This window comes from Corylus avellana, chromosome ca1 (genome assembly GCF_901000735.1).
Source record: "Corylus avellana chromosome ca1, CavTom2PMs-1.0".
NCBI lineage: Eukaryota > Viridiplantae > Streptophyta > Magnoliopsida > Fagales > Betulaceae > Corylus > Corylus avellana.
This window is the reverse complement of record NC_081541.1, coordinates 2909224-2926200: the sequence shown is the minus strand read 5'-3', so window position 1 is coordinate 2926200 and position 16977 is coordinate 2909224. Positions and strand designations below refer to the sequence as shown.

At 35.6% G+C, this 16977-nt stretch overlaps 3 protein-coding genes and 1 long non-coding RNA gene across 6 annotated transcripts; 1 reads left to right on the top strand and 3 right to left on the bottom strand.

The window, feature by feature from the left end:
* Positions 1–1592: 1592 nt before the first annotated feature.
* On the bottom strand, positions 1593–4454 carry LOC132183843 (uncharacterized). 2 transcript variants are annotated; one of them, XR_009440523.1, is made up of 4 exons: positions 4366–4454; positions 3846–4229; positions 3627–3717; positions 1593–1952 (listed from the first exon to the last, which is right to left on the bottom strand). It is a non-coding gene; the product is annotated as an uncharacterized LOC132183843 (long non-coding RNA). The 2 variants fall into 2 exon arrangements; XR_009440522.1 differs by having other exon boundaries at positions 3846–4214.
* Positions 4455–4596: 142 nt separating this feature from the next.
* On the top strand, positions 4597–8216 carry LOC132183830 (uncharacterized). 2 transcript variants are annotated; one of them, XM_059597290.1, is made up of 6 exons: positions 4597–4685; positions 4786–5244; positions 5582–5778; positions 6083–6181; positions 6628–6701; positions 7780–8216. In XM_059597290.1, exons 2-6 carry the CDS (start codon positions 4941–4943, stop codon positions 8003–8005), a joined length of 900 nt encoding a protein of 299 aa, XP_059453273.1. In that variant the 5' UTR covers positions 4597–4685; positions 4786–4940; the 3' UTR covers positions 8006–8216. The 2 variants fall into 2 exon arrangements, with proteins under 2 accessions (XP_059453273.1, XP_059453264.1); XM_059597281.1 differs by lacking the exon at positions 4597–4685 and having other exon boundaries at positions 4800–5244; positions 5582–5787; positions 7780–8211.
* Positions 8217–8238: 22 nt separating this feature from the next.
* Positions 8239–10859, bottom strand: LOC132183823 (pentatricopeptide repeat-containing protein At2g13600-like). Its single transcript, XM_059597269.1, has one exon. The coding sequence runs from the start codon at positions 10770–10772 to the stop codon at positions 8244–8246; it is 2529 nt and encodes an 842-aa protein (XP_059453252.1). The 5' UTR covers positions 10773–10859; the 3' UTR covers positions 8239–8243.
* A 3682-nt stretch (positions 10860–14541) lies between these two features.
* On the bottom strand, positions 14542–16483 carry LOC132186421 (dof zinc finger protein DOF4.6-like). The gene is made up of 2 exons (XM_059600396.1): positions 16312–16483; positions 14542–15858 (listed from the first exon to the last, which is right to left on the bottom strand). Exons 1-2 carry the CDS (start codon positions 16333–16335, stop codon positions 15109–15111), a joined length of 774 nt encoding a protein of 257 aa, XP_059456379.1. The 5' UTR covers positions 16336–16483; the 3' UTR covers positions 14542–15108.
* Positions 16484–16977: the final 494 nt, after the last annotated feature.

Here is a 16977-nt window from a genome sequence, read left to right as displayed (position 1 = left end):
AACATAACAGAAACTAAAACTCTTAGCTTTCTTATTAAAAAATTGGATAATTATTACAAAGCTATGTTTTGGTCAATAAAACATGTATTTATAGGTTTCAAACTCCTAACCCTAGTAGTAATAGTAAATAAGTCGGTTTAACAAAGCTGTGTTGCTCGTTCCAACAGAACATAGACTCGTTCGAATGCGTGTGAGATAAAACTTATAGTGGAGTTTTAAACAAGAGAGCCTAATATCGTGACATGTGGCGTTGTTTTATGCTAAAATGTTGTTTCTAATAAAACAACTATCTAATCTAATCATATCTAATATCTAATCTAATCTAATATATATATCATCTGTTCATATTTAAGTGTATATCTAATCTAATATATATATATATATATATATATATATATATATATATCATATGTTCATATTTAAGTGTATATCTAATCTAATCATATCTAATATCTCATATATATATATATATATATATATATATATATATAATGGAGTTTTAAACAGGAGATGCTAATATCGTGATATGTGGCGTTCTTTTATGCTGAAACATTGTGCCTTTAGTTATTTTTTTCAAAACAACGTTTCTAATAAAACAAGTATCTAATCTAATCTAATCTAATATACATATCATCTATCCATATTTAAGTGTAAAACAAGTGTTTATTTTATTTTATTTTTCTGGTGAAACATTGTGCCTTTAGTTATTTTTTAAAAATAATTTTTCTAATAAAACAGTGTATCCAATAAACATTAATTAAAGCAAACTTCTTTTCCATACATCTCTCCTCACTCTGTTTCTCCAATGGCATGTGGATGAAGATGGCTTGGGGGTAGGGCGTAGTTGTACATGTGACTAAGGTTCTTCAATTTTATTATTATTATTATTATTATTATTATTATTTTTTGTGCTTCTTGAGAGAAAAAAAGGGTTCCGTTTATCTTATATATATATATATAATAGGAGAGTTTTAGACAAGAGAGGCTAATATCGTGACATGTGGCGCTCTTTTATGCTGACAATGGCCATGTTTAAGTGTAAAATAAGCGTTTAGTTTTTTTTTTTAAGTTCTTTTTTTTTTAAAGCAAACTTCTTTCTCATACCTCTCTCCTCACTCTGTTCTCCCGAACGCCTCTGACATGCAGTTATTCCAATATTGAGCATCTCAAGGGATAGCTACAATATTTACACAAACTGTTCGAAAAACAATGTCTCTGAAACTATAGTAATATTTGTCTTGATTTTATTTTATTTTTCAAATTATCCTAATTTTTCTTCTTGAATTTTTATTTAATACCTTTATTTTGTTTTGTAGCATTAATTGCTTAATGTTGTTTGTGTACGTTTTTCTCAATAGATTTCCTTTCTATATAAATATTACAATTAATAAATTTGAATTGTTTTATAATTATATTCTTTAGTGGGACTGGCTTCAATGCGGTAGTGCAAACTACCGCATATATATATTCATATTTTTTCTATTCGACCCTAATTATTCTTTTCTTATTTTTTTTTTTTTAACAAAAGTAATTTCTGTTTTTTTTTTTTTTCTTTTTTTTTTACTGTAACACCAAACCCCATTCACATGAATTGTATTTTTAACGCTACTAGTGGGAAGGCACGTGCTTGATTCCCTGTGTTTGATGGTAAAAAATATATCTATGCAATATTTAACATTAAAAACTCAATGTCATATATAAAAATCATTTCTAGCAAAATTTAATATCTAAATCCTTACATGAGCACATTTAAATTCTTACATAAGTGATACCACTTTCCAACCTCATTCTGAAATCATAAATTTATTCATTTTCATTTGGTGCGTCATGAACCAGTAATATTAAATCTATGACTTAGTCCTTCGTGAACTTCAAGCGACAACTCCAAGCTGGATAATGAACTCGTGATCAGAAGAAAGCTTTGCAGTGCTTTCCATATCTGTGATGCCATCCTATTACCAGTAAAGTAAAATTATGATAACCTTATATTTTGGATAAAAATGGATCAACAAAAACAGAAAAACAAAAGAACTCTACCATCAGTTTAAAGGAAAAGGAATCACACACATATTTAACTTATGCAATTAATTGAACAACCTTGCTCTCATGCAATTGAGCAAGCAATCATTCACCTTTTTTTCTTTTTTTTCTTTTTGATAAGTACTGCCTAAACAGTAATTGAGCAAACTTGTATTAAGATGCTTGCAAAACTGGAAATCTGCAGTTCAACCTAAGGCTTATGTTAACCAAAATATGATAACAATTGTTGTGTTGGAAGAAATTTGTAGCTTAGAAGATAGTAATAAAATTCCTAGAAAACAAAGATAAATTTCTACTTTAAAAGAAAAAAAAGATTTAGACATTAAAGAAGCTAAAACCAGGCAACAAAAGATAATCAACAATCAACAATCTAGCACCAAAATGTTTGGCAAGAGCCTTTGCTAGTATCCTGATATATCTTTGAACCTACATAAATTCTATTTGGCATATAATGAATGCCTCACCAAGGATTAGTACGGGAAAAACTACACACAACAATTGATCCCATAGTCTAGGGGGTTGATTTCTGAAATTAAAAGTTTAGAGGAGATTATAACTGACTTCATAGTTGACAAAAAAAATGTTACACAATTAAAATCTCTCATGAGAACCAGTTACTTAACATAAATGAGACACGTTAAAACCAAAAAATTTGTACAATCCAAGACAAGTCAGAGAGGGCAGAGGTCCTTCTACAAGTCTAAGATTGGGCTTATTGATTACTTTCGTAAGCAAAAACATTTAGAGGCATACAGTTGGATTCCACACAAGAGCAAGAGAGCTGCAAATTCAATCATAAGGTTTTGTCCTTAAATATGATGAATGTAGGTAACGCTTCTATTTTGTATTTATCATCAATGCTAGGATACTTCTTAGTGTCAATTATCACCACCTATATTTTATCCTCCAGCTGAGTACTGACTTCGTTGAGGATGGGATCCATGAATTGACAAAGACCATATGCAAACCATACCTAGGGTTACTCAGTCTTCCGATTAAATTTAAATATTATCCTGCTCAATTTTGTTATTCTAGAGATTACCAAGGACATGGAATTATTCCTAAACTAAAGGCCCCACCCCTCTCAATAGGGTATAAGGTGAACAATACGAATTTGCTTCACGAATGAAAGATTACTTACAAGACAAACATAACTCTAGACAATTACGATAAAATTCTTATAAAGTTTTTCAGCAAGATGATCCCGTACGTTATGGCTTAAGGTGATAACATAGGCTTACAAAATAGTCAGACATCATAGCTGTTAGCAGAATCTGAAAAAAGATAGGAAGAGAAAAAATAAACATAAGTAGGGAAGAAACAAACAAGTGGCATAAAAGTCAACCAGTACAGGTTTGCCAGAATTAGCCAGCAGGTTATCGAAGGAGGAAAATGTTAGCTTCTTGGCTTTGAACTACATAAAAGAACCTATATAAAAGAATTTGTCAATGAAAATGACGATAATTATTTGAGAAGAGCCTTTAAAACTTAGTATTACATAGGTTGCAAGCAAATGATCAAGCAAACAACACAATACTACAACTGACGCTATTTTCAATAATTTTCTAAGCTATGAACATACTTACCCTCCTGAATTTCTCCAATTGTAATTCCCATGTCACTTCAACTTACTTTTCCAATATATATTTTCGGCAACTGGGAGAGGACCAATTTACCCTGCAACAGGATCATAACATTAAAAAAAAGAACAAAAAAAGAAAAAAAAAAAAAAAAGAAAAAAAGAAAAAAAAGAAGATAAAGAAGGAAAAGAAAATTTATAAATTTAGGCAAATGTTAACACTCACCACATCAGAAGCAAAAACGTATATTTGAAAGGTGAAGGAAGCAATAAAAAAGACTGTTATCATCAAATCAACAGCAGCCAGCTCAGCGACTTTCCGCCTCCCTTCCATCACCAATCCTAACCCGAACCCTAAACGATGATGAGGGACTCACAGACCGGCTTCCCGTTGTGGATGAGAACTGGGATCTTCTCGTGAATCGGGCTCATCTTGAGAAGCAGCTCGCTCTTGTTCCTCCGGTTCTCCTCTTTGTACTCGTACTTGATTCTCTTCTTAGGCGCGATCCTCACCCTCATCCCAAACATGCTGAAAAAAGGTATCCAGCAGAACCACCTCGTCCGCCATTCTCATACCGAAATTCATTCAACATTCCTGCATTTCTCTCAGCTATAAGAACCAATTCAAAGCAAAAAAAATCAAAAACAAAAGCAGCAATTAAATAAAGAAACATCTCATATTAATCTGAAAAGCAAAAGAAAAAAGAAGGAATAACGAATAACCAAAATCTAAGAGAAAAATAAACCTTATAGTTGAGAGATTTCGTGCTTCTCTCTTCAGAGACATAGAAAGGAAGAGGGGAATTGATTTTTGTCCCCTTAACCTTCAGCGACACATTCCTCTTGATCCCGCATGATCCTACACAATAACTCCGATTCCTATTCGTTTATTGCCGCATCCTAATTCACCTTTTGGATTTCCGGTTGGGGATTTTTCAATCTCCATTTGATTTATTACTTGCTCTCCCTCCTTAACAGTGGCTTTCCCGTATTCTTCAATATTCTATAGCCCCTTCCATAGGACTCACAAAAAATAAGTTATGTTGCAAGCAGTTCCAATAATACGGTAATACCTAGCATTTGCAATAGGTTACATCCTTTCAAGTTTTAGAATTTATTATTATTTTATTATTATTTAACATAAGATTTTTTTTTTGGTTAATTAGGGAAAGCTTCATGGGGAGTTCAGCAGAAGTATATCGGACACGAAACTCGTCGTTTTATTGTAACGTATTTGAAACGCAACGTTTTGAGCTACCGCATTCAACATAAGCCAGCCATTTCTTGAGAGGCAATTAGAGAGAGAGAGAGAGAGAGAGAGATGTACTTGAAGAAGGCGCTGTGGGCGGAGGGAGTGGCAGCGGCGAAGGCGTCGCCAGAGTCTGAGGCAGAGCAGGCTCCGGCGGCGACCGCGGTGCAGGAGCTAGTGAACTCGCTGAACCGGCAGAGAGTGTACAGGGAGGTGACGCTGGCGCTGAAAACGGGGCTCCGAGACGCCCGCGCCGAGTTCTCGTTCCTGCGCGTGCGCGGCCTCCGCAGCCTCCTCAAGTTTCTCCGATCGGTTGCCGAGTCCGACTCTACCATCCAGCTCTTCTGCCAGACCCAGTCCCTCTCTGAGCTCCAAGGTTTCCTTGTTCAAAAGCTTAGAACTTTATCTTAAAACGACCACGTGTTGTGTTTGTTCCTTACTTGCTAGTAGCAAAAATTAGGGATTCTAAGTTTGAATTAGATTTGATGAATTGAAGCTTCTTTCCAACTCTAATTCCAAACGACGACGTGTTTTTTGCTAGTAACAAAAATTAGGGATATTAAGATTGAATCACATTGTGTCATCTAATTAGATTAGATTGCTGAAATGTAAGCGTGCTTCTTTTCTTTTTAATTTAGTTGTTTGTGGTTGAGTGAGTGAGTGAGTGAGTGAGTTTGAACTTAGATAGCTAATGCTGGTTTACGATGAAATAGTGGTTCCGGCACTCTTTCAACATTCACTGAAAGAACCAGAGGATGAGACTGTAGAGAATTTGGATCATATATTTGGGGTAGAGCCTTTGAAGATAACAAGCCCCTCAACCGATGCCGAAGTCGCGCTCGCGCTTCGTGTCTTGGAAGGTTGCTGTCTGCTCCATAGTGAAAGCACAACTTTGGCCCATCACCATAAGGCAATTCCGGTATCTTCTACATAGCCTTGCCATGTGCTTCTATTATCTTGTCCCTTAACTTGATGTTTTGTTGTTAGCAATTGCATGATGTATGAGATGTAATGTGAAATTCAAACAAAAACGTTATGTCAAGAATGATATAGCCGTGTGAGTTTCATGTTGATCACGACGCAAATGAACCGTGCCCCACATGGAATTTGCCACATGAAAGTTCTCCTATTTCCTTGTTTATTTGTAGCATGAAACAATGGATTCCCCCTACCTTTTATTGATTCAGACTTAGAACTAGTTTTCTATTATGCAGGTTTTAATGAACATATTATCGACTCGTGGAGTACTCGAGCAAGGCGCATGCTTAGATGCTTTAGTCTCGATAATGTTGGATTCATCAGCCAATCAAATGGTATTTTGACTCTTCTTTGGCTGTCCATTATTTGTGGATTAGACTTTTTGTTATTCTATTTTAAAATATATTGGCCAAACAATGACATTTTTTCTTTCTAGCTGGTTTCTGACTATAGTTAATAGTACCCTTTTGTTATATATATTTCCATTTCAGTTAATCAAGGTGCAATTAGTATTTTGTTACTTCTACCTATGGTTGTATGGCCTTAATATTCATTTTAGTATGCTCAAGAGTGGAGATGAGTTTCTAGAATGGGGCCGATAAGATTTGACCAATTGGCCAAAGAGCATAGATCTTTCACTCTGGATGCTTATTAGGGTAGACTTTCTCTGGATCTTGAAGCCAAAGAATCCTTATGACATTTCTAATTGACTTTTGTGTGTGATGAAGTTTTCTGTATATCTCTTTTAACATTTGTGTATGCTCTGGTCCTTATTTACTAGGATTTTGAAGCATATAATGGTATTGAGGAAGTTGCAGAGCTCATAAGAGACAAACAAGGGGATGAGAATCTCAGGTATAGGAAGTGGTTGAATTTTATCTAACATTAATCTCCATTATGAAATGTGATGCAGTTCCTCTCTGATGGCAATAACAAATCTCTTTTACTTTCCTTATAGTCCATGTCTCCACGTTATATGTTTGCATTTGTCAAATACAGTAACATCTTAGTAGCTGGCCTGCTGGTATGAAATATTACCATGGAACAATGGTGGATAAGAAGAATTTTCTCAACTTAAAGGTCTTTCTAATGCTAGCCCCCAAAACGTACTACAAACATGTTGAGAGATTTTCACTTTATATAAGAAGTTCAATATGTTTTTCTCTTTCCCCTTATCTCCCCTTATGAAGCTCAATGCCCCCTTTCCTTTTCTTCTCTGAGAGTGGTTGTGGTCAAGGTGTCTTTCTTATCCTTCCAACTCAAAAATCTGACCCTCCATTGTAACCTTAATGGTTTAGAGATCTTTGGAATTGGTCCTTTTTGTAACCATTTTTTTCTTTTCTTCGGTTTTTCTTTCCAAATGATTGTATGGCATTAGATTTGTAATCTAATAAGTGAGCTTAGAGGAGATAAATTTAGAGAGACCAACTCTGTCTCTTTAATTCTATGTTAGCATATGTTGTTTTCACAATATGAAAAGTGGAGCTGTCAGCCAGAACTTAAATAGGACGAAATGGGATGTTTAGCCAAAGAAAGTTCCAATTATTTGCAAGTTTCTTTTCAATTATACTAGAGTAACCTTTGAAGTCCTTGCAACAAATTCTTTACAGCACCTTTTCAAACATAGCTACATGATTTCTGGCTTGCAGTGCTTGCTGCCTTCTTTTCCTAGACTGCCATTTTTGTTGTGAGCTTTATCCATTTATACTGGATACCCTAGTTAATTTGATTAGGTAAGCTATGTAGGAGGAAACTGTCATCATTAAGACTGGTGCTTGTGCCTATTGACATATTGGTAGGATATGATATACTGGTCCCGATTTCTTAATAATATCTCTTTTCCCTAAACCCCCATCCCCTCTCTTCCTTTTTGTCTGGCTGTGATAGTTCTTACAAAACATGGTGATAAGAAACGTCTTCTTCATGTGATCAGGTTGAAATGTGGTGAGTTCCTGTTGCTACTCATAGGGCATGTGAATGGGAGAGAAAGGCCTCCCTTGGCAGCCATACACGAGGACGTAAGGCGACTTCTTGGAGAGAAATCTGCCTCCTTGATATGGGCAGCCAGTCAATTTGGCTCAACACTTGATCCCAAGGAAAGACTGACGGCGTTGCACATCCAGGCTCGTAGGGTGCTTGAGTCACTCGACCTCTACTGAATCTTAACGTAGGAATATTGCTTTTGACAATGTTGGGTGTTCCTAGTCATGTCCATCTGTTGTCTAGAAGATACAAATAGAAAAGGCCCCATTGTTGGCCATTTTTCTTTTCCTCTGTATCTATAACTTGTTTTGGTATTTGGTTAAAGGCTAATCAAGGAAGAATGTTTCGAAAAGTTATCTTCAGAAACTATACTCTTACATTATGTACAGTATAACATGCAGCTCCAATGTCTTGTTATTGTGGCCCTCTTTTCATGTGAATAATCAAATTATTCAAAGTAGAATATATCTCCTCTGCTTGCTTGTGTGATTTATCATTTGCAAGAAAAACATGAACCTCATTTTTATCTTCAATCCAACTGCATCCCGGGCTCTTCTGCATTCCTCTACCCTTCATCATCTGTCTTGTTTTAGCTACATCATCCCATCTCCCTGCATAAGCATATAAGTTTGCTAACAGAACATGGTTCGCAGTATTTTGTGGTTCCAACTCTATGAGCCGTTCTGCTGCCACTTCTCCTAATGCAACATTGCCCCAGACAACACATCCTCCAAGCAAAGCACTCCACAATACTGCATCAGGTTCGGTTGGAATTTTCTTAGTAAGTTCATAAGCTTCCATTAGCCGGTCTGCACGACTTAAGAGATCAACCATACATGTATAGTGTTTCAGTGTGGGTTTCACATTATAATATCCCATCATATCAAAGAATTCATGACTTGTTCCGAGTGATCCGGCGTGGACACATGATGAGAGAACTGATAGAAAAGTCACATGGTCTGGTTTAAAACCACCTTCCAACATTCTACGAAACAATGCAATTCCCTCCTCTCCATGTCCATGCATGGCATATGCTGTAAGCATGGCATTATGAGAAACCAAATTAGGGTGCTTGATCCTGTTATAAGACAGCAACGCATGCTTTATACTTCCACATTTCGCATACATGTCCAAAAGCGCTGCTCCGATGTGGATGTCCGAATCATAACAACATCTGATTGAATGTGCATGCACCTGCTTACCTCGCTCAATCGTTGCCAACCTCGAGCATGCTGGTAAAATTATTCCAATTGTGTATATATCAGGCTTCAAATTTGAAGTCTGCATTTCAGTGAACAATTTCATGGCTAAATCATAATGGTCATTTTCGACATGCCCAGAAATAATGCCGTTCCATGTATACACATTTGGCTCAAACCCATCTCCTTTCATCTTCTGAATAAGATCTTGAATATGTTCGTTCTTATTGCAGTATGCATAGCCAGAGATTAAAGCATTCCAAGTTGCTGTATCCCTTTCACCTACTTCATCAAAAGCCATTTGAGCTGCCTCTAAGTCTTGGCATTTACAGTACATTTCTACCAAAGCTCCACCGACAAAGATGTTAGATTGCAGACCTCTAACAATGGCAACAGAGTGTACTTCCCTCCCTTGTCTCAAAGAAGCCAGATCAGCACAAGCACTAAGAGCGCTTCCTAGAGTAAACGAATCAGGTTCAAACCCTTCCATCAGTAAATCTAGAAACATGCTCAAAGCTTCATCAAACATGAAGCTATCCACATATCCAGAAATCATCGAGTTCCATGAAATTATATCCTTCCCAATGCCAGCCAGCTCCATCTGATCAAACAGCTCCTTGGCCTTGGAGATATCACCATTCTCGCAGTACCCAACAATCATTGTATTGTATGAGACAGCATTTTTCATTGAAAACTTTGAAAATATCTTGAAAGCACTCCCCATATCAGCACACCTCCTATACATGTCAACTAGTCCATTCACAGCAATAGGGTTAGACATAAACCCGTGTCTTGTAATATACCCATGGAGTTCCTTGCCAAGGCTTAGCTTTTCTAGTCTAGCACAAGCAGGAAGAACGCTTGCTAGGGTTCGCGCATTTGGTTCAAATCCTGCTGCTTGCATTCTGTAAAGCAGCTCAATGGCTTCTTCATCATAACCATTCTGCGAAAACCCTCCAATAACTGCACTCCAAGAAACAAGATTGGGCATCGAATTATCCAAAGACATTCTTTCCAGAAACCCCAACGCCTCATAAACCATCTCATTGGCAGCGCAAGCCGTGACAATAGAATTCCATGAAACACAGTCCTTTTTGGGCATCTTTGCTAAAACCTTCTTAGCATCATCTAAGCTTTTACATTTTCCATACATATCTATCAGAGCATTAGCCACATATATATTTGAAGCAAACTGATACTTCACCACAAGCCCGTGTAACTGTCTTCCAAGTTCTACCATCCCAAGACCGCTACAAATCTTAAAGGCTACTGGAAACACGAAAAACTCCAACCCAACATCTACTAATTGTAATTCTTGAAAGAGAAAAACAGCTTCCTCAAAGAGCCCTTGATCCACATGCAAGCTGAGAATGGCAGTCCAAGAATACAAGTTTCTAAGCGGCATTGTTTCAAACAACAAATTCGCATATTCCAAACAGCCACATCTCCCGTACATTTGGAGCAACTTGGTTTCTATAAATTCATGACCATGAAACCCAGATTTAATTGCGTGGGCATGTATCTGCTTCCCAAAACTTGGGCATTTACAAGATTCAAGAATTGAGGCATATGTGCTTGAATCCAAGGGTTGCTCCGTCCGCAGAGAAATGTGCATGGAATGGTGGGTTGTTTTAGGACCCTGAAGGGAGAGGCTATTGGGTTTGTTAGGTCCATTATGGGCAAGTGGTGGTGGTCGTGGTGGTGGTGGTGAGTGAGTGATGGGTTCTAAAACTCGAGGAGGCATTTCGGCTGGGACTGTGAAGTGAGCTAGTGCTTTGATGTACAAGGACTATATTAGGCAACAGCCGACTATTATTCTTAGAATGAAAAATTGTCGTGTCAGCAATTTTCAATGTCCAATTTCATCCCTAATGAATATAGACGGTTTCAGTTGGGCAACTTTTAAGGAGTCCGTCTTTGCGGCTGCCTCTAAAAAATAAAGAACAGAAAAAGATATAAAAAACAAAAAAACAAAAAAAAAATTGATGATCCTAAATTTAGTGTTAATGCCTTAAATTCAGTTATCCATAATTTCTTTGTAACCCTTTTTCTCTTCAATTAAAAAGAAAAATAATTTTTTTTTTAAAAAAAAATGGCCGACGCTTGGCTGCCAAAATTTGGCAGTCGTAAATCTCTACTCACTTTTAAGTAGATATGCGAATTCGATAAGAACCCAAAATAAAATTAATTAATTATGGTTTATGAATTTTATTTATTTAATTAAATATGTCGAATTATGATTGACTTATATAGTTTTATACTTATGCATCGACACGCAAAAACAAATTGTTACACCTATTAAATTCTTCAGTGGTCTCTAACGTATGACTTTTAACCAAATCGTTCTCTAAGTTTTTTTTTTTTTTTAACAAACTAGCATTCATAAAACAAAAAGAAAATTATAGGACATACATAAATTAAGCTAAAATAAGCTTAGACAAAATAACTCATTTCAGACAGATCACTAACTCGTTCTCTAAGGTTAAAAAAGCATAAACACTCCCTAAAATTTGCATTATTATCAAATAAATCCTTATGTTCATCTTCTATTAAATTTTTAGTAGTGATAGCATGGCATGTCTAGTAAAATTAAGACATATGCCTAAGCATGAGAGAAACTCTGATAATGTTGTTAAAAAAAAACATATATTTCTTCAATGCCCAAAAGATACTTGACAATTTAATAAAATGAGTTGGAAGATCAATTTAAAGAAAATTTTTGTCCCTTAAGTTGGTAGGAGGAATTCCCCATGAACATCTTTTACTACTAGCAATAGATTGTTTTGCAACCTTCAAATATTTGCCATTCTAGTCCTAAATGGAAACCTAGAAAACACGTAGTAAATATACTATTGAAAGGTGTGATATAAATTTTAATTAGTATAACTCATTATTGAAAACCGACATGCAAGAGGAGAGTATATGCCTAGGAGTTTATATAAACACTGTTAATATTACACTCAAGTCATGTAGAACATTTAGAACGGTAACATATCATCACACTCCATAGCTGACGTTCTTAGTGGCGTACTCTATCAACACTGACCTGATAATAAACATTTTCTCTTTTGGTGGTTTAACTCACCTATCAATATTCAATGACTCATCACTATACTTAAACATCGTAGCAAGACTTTTTAATTCAACCCATAAGCTGCCTCCTCTGTGACTCGACTACAACGTTGCAACTCATTCGATTTCATACTGGCGAGTTGCGTATAATCCTATACTTGATTTGGTGATCGACTCTAACACCAAAATATACGAGCTTTATGTCAAACTCACCGCTAAAAACCCACTTGCAAAAAGATGATGACCCAGAATTTATACATACACATGATTATAATTTATAATGATTAGAAAAGTTAGTTTGCCATCGTTTTGCAGGGCTAAGAATTCTCGTGACATATTCCAAGTGAAAGAAGAAAATTGACGAGAATGAAAATGTAGTCTATTATTTATATAGTACCTTGTATTGTTTGGCATTGGATGGAAAAGAAGAGAAACGTGTAGAAAAAAAAGAGGTTGTGTTATTGTTAATTTTGTTAAAGTATTAATTAATTAAATCACCCTCTCTTATCAGTGATTTAACATAACATATATCGTACCGGTGCTTATGAGAAGAGATCCTCAGATTAAAGGGATGGATTATTAATGCCATCTCCCTATCTATTTTGCACCTTAATTACGCATAATTAATGCTTTTCTTTTTCTTCTTTCATAATTGATTTGACTTTCATCTGGAATCTGCATATCACCAAGATCGCCTTCAGACAATATCACTGCCAAAGTCTCCAAATAAGGCGTCACGCAGATGACAATGTGACACATCTTTTGATTGATTGATTCAATAAAATATATTAATTTAAACCAAATACAACATTTACTGTAACTTTAAAAAACTCGAGGGAGAAAAAAATAATTAAACTAACCATGTAAAGATAAATTGTAAATTACCTCAAAAAATTGACCCACTTAAATCTGTTCTTTCTAGTTTCTATTTCCCTCGATGCAAACACATTGCATGCATGTACAAGTAACAATATAACAACAATTATTGGAATCAATGGCTTGACGAAGAAAAAATTGGATAATTTATCTAAAAATTATAGACATAAAACTAGTGCAGGCAACTATTGACATGGCCGACCAATTTAACACAAAATTAACAACTTAAAATTACACAGTTTGACTCGTTTAATAAATGTCAAGTACATATGCCTAAACAAAGCTTAAACCCAACACATGAAATTTATAGCTAATAATTTTTGACAAGGTCTGACACGAAATTAACAAGTTAATTAGGGTTGAAAGATTTGATCCGTTCAATTAAATGAATCGAACTAAAATTGATATATATAATTTTATATTCATATCTCAATGCAACCTAAACTTAATATGTGAACACAAATTATCTCCCCATATAAAACTATAAAACTATGCTCATATATTGCAGTAAAAAAATGTTAAGCTTACATACTCTTTTTAGTCCAATCACATACATGGTGATGGGAGGCATCAGGCAATGGCATCCCATGGCTGTGAACCGTAATTATTGACTCTAATAATCGCCGACACTAGGAGGTGAGGTTAAGGGAAAGTTATAAATGTTTCACCATCTCATTGACAAATTTGAAGGAGGCAAAAGAAAAATATTCAAAGGGAGAGTAATGGCGTAGATAACTACGTTTGGAAAGAAAAGGACCTCCATGATGATGTGGTGCCCCCATCCATCACCCACTTTATTAAAACCCTAGTGCTAAACACCTTGGACAAAAACAATAAGGATATATATATATATATCATATGAGTGAGAAGTTCAATGCACTAGCTATGTAATACTATATAGAAGAAAAAAAAAATGGAGGGTCTATTTTATGGAGGATTTTGGGGAGTGGTCAGTGGAGGAGTTTCCACAGCACGCTAACCAAGAGGAATGTCTGCGGGACCCAAAGAGAGAGGGGAAATGCCAGTCAAGCTCTAGGGCTTCTTTGTCTTTAAATAGTGACAAAGAAGGAGAATATGGAAATGGAGCAAATGAGTGAGTGTTAGTGGCTACAAAAAGAATTGATTTTGAACAGAAAAATAGTTTTAGTTTCTCAATATATATGATTTTTAAAGAAAAGGGTATTTTTTAATCAGTTTCATATAATTATTTTTTTCTTTCTACCCTTTTATGGGTTTTGAAGTGGTATGGCATGTGAAGAAATAGTAAATGTGTCATGCATATTACCTAGTCATTCTGGTAGTTCTTCGCATCCATCAAATTGCTTCGTGAAGGTGCTTTAATGGGCGGAAGAATCTCTACGACCCAGATAGTGCTGAGAAAAGACCTGACATTTCTGACCTGTTGGCAAGCAAAAAGAGAAAAAGAGAAAAAGGAAAAGAGAGAGAGAGAGAGAGGGGAGGGAACTTTTGCTGTAAAGGATTGACAGCCATCATTCCATCTCACTTTAAGTCCATGGAAATGAATAAATCCATATATATCTATATAATTAATTACCCATAAAATCAAGCCACAAAATCCCAGTGTAATTAAAAATAAACAAAATTAATATATAAGTCATTTGTTCAATAAGTTCCGTACATACTTTAGAATATATAAATATATAACTAGCTCTTGCTACCTAAAACATCATAGAACATTATTAATTTTGTAGCAAGATCATCACCATCATCATCAAGAACATGATACACTGAAACCTTTGCTGTGGTAGAAGAAACATTGGAACAAGATCATCATCAAGGTTTCTCTTCTTGAATGAAGCCCTAAAAAGACATATATCTCAATCGTTTATTCTAGGCCTCTTGTTCTATCCGTTACACAGCTTCCCGTGACAGTTTTGACACACCCTTTTGAAGCCAGCCTAAAATAAAGCTTCAAACATCCACATTGATCACAGTGCAATGAAAGACAAAAGCAAAAGAAGTACAAAAAAAAAAAAAAAAACTAAAGAAAGAAATATCAGAAACCCATGTACCCTATTTGTTAGTTTTGATTAACTCAAAACAAGTCACCCCACCAAAAAGAAAGAAAGAAAAAAAAAAAAAATTAAAAAGCACCATCCACTTTCTCTTATTTACCATGATCCTCCTCCTAACATCCCATTCCAATAGGCTGCAGAATCTCCCTGCCCTCTATTCTGCTCAAATTCGCTTGTGGATGGCACCTGCTTCAAATCGTCAATAGGAAACAAGAGCCTTGCAGTACCACTCTCTTGCACTCCATGAAGAGAACTCCCATAGCCGCTGCCTTCAAAACCCTCAAGAGAAAAATTGAGAGTTGGCTTGAATTCTTGCATAGGAAACCCAGCTGAGTATATTGAGCTGGAATCTGATACGGGCATAGGCATGAAAGAACTCAGCCCTCTTGAAGTAATCCCAGCTGTACTCTTGAGCAGCTCCATAGCTGAGAGCTGAGATGACGTGGAGGAGGGGCTAGGGTTTTGAGAAGCAGAGTGAGGGAAGCTTGGTGGGTAAGCTAGGTTAAGATCTTGGCCTTGAGGGATCTTAGGGTTTTGAGATGCAGAGTGAGGGAAAGTGGTTGGATCAGGAAGCTTCTTTGATGGTGATGATGATGATGATGATCTCTTGTTCTTCCTTGATCCACCTCCAACGGGAACATTTCTCAAAGATCCACCTTCAGTCCAATACCTTCTACAAGTCTTGCAGAAATATCTTGGCTGAGAGAGAGAATAGTTATTATAGTAACAAAACTTGGTGTTTGTTGAATTGCACCTTGGGCAATTCAAAGCTTGATCTTTTTGTGGCCTTGCCCTCATAGGCCTTGAATTATTACCAGCTTCCATGGGTTTAACAACTCCAATTCCCTGAAATCGAAAAAAACAAAAAAGAAAACAAAGGACAGGAAAAGGCCATAAGTTGATCAAAACAAAAAGAAACTAGAAGGAAACAAACAAGAAAAAGAAAACGAAGAAGCTGGCTGCTTTGCTTTACACTTTGAGGATTACACCAGCAATAAAAACAAATTATATATTAACTTTTTCTGGGTGCTTTATCAGATGGTGGAGAAAAAGAAAAGAAAGAAAAAAGTGCAGTAGTACTACTACTGTCAAGAACAAAATGAAACATGTTAGAAGACAGCAATCAGAGAGAGGAAGAGAAGAAGAAAAAAAAGAAAAAAAAAAGGTAAACACTTTTTAGAACAAGCAATCAGAGAGAAGAAAATTTTTGAAAAATATTCTTTGTTGGCTTTGAAAACCCCATGCCCAGAAGAAAATTCATAATTTCATACAGGAAGATTTTTGAAAAAGTCTCTTTACCTGTGGCCACTGAGCTGTATCCATGGATTACGAAGGAGAAAAAAAGAACAGAAAAAGCTATGGTCTTCCAGGAGATGAAAAATCACCCGCTTTTCAAGCTGATTGTCTTAAAGCAAGATGGAACCACTAGCTAGAGAAATGGTATATGTGGTGGTTCCATGTGTTGGCCAACTATATCTCTCTGTGAGAGAGAGGGGGTTAGTTTTGTCATTTTCACTCTTTTGTAATCATACTCCATATGTTGTAAATCTTTTGTTTTTAAGGGAATAGTTTTTTTTTTTTTAATAGGTGTGGATGATCTTAGATTAGTAATGAAACCCAAGGATTTACTCAAAATCTATAATACATAAGCTAATTTGTCTATTCTCATAATGTTTTAAACAAAAAAATTTTGTTTTCTCTTATGAAAACAAACAATTCCAACATAAAATACTTTTAAAATCACAAGAATGATTTTCACCTTTATGTAATTAATGTGAAAATACTTCATATATATATATTTAAAAAAAAAAAACCATGAAAACATGAATGAAAAGGGATTTACATTTCAGAAAATTGATGCTCATATTATTAGCAATTTGAGCAATAAATATGAGAGAGTCGTTATAAATCACACTTGCCTTTAATAAGTGGATGTGCTATTCGAAATTTATTCGAACAAGCAGA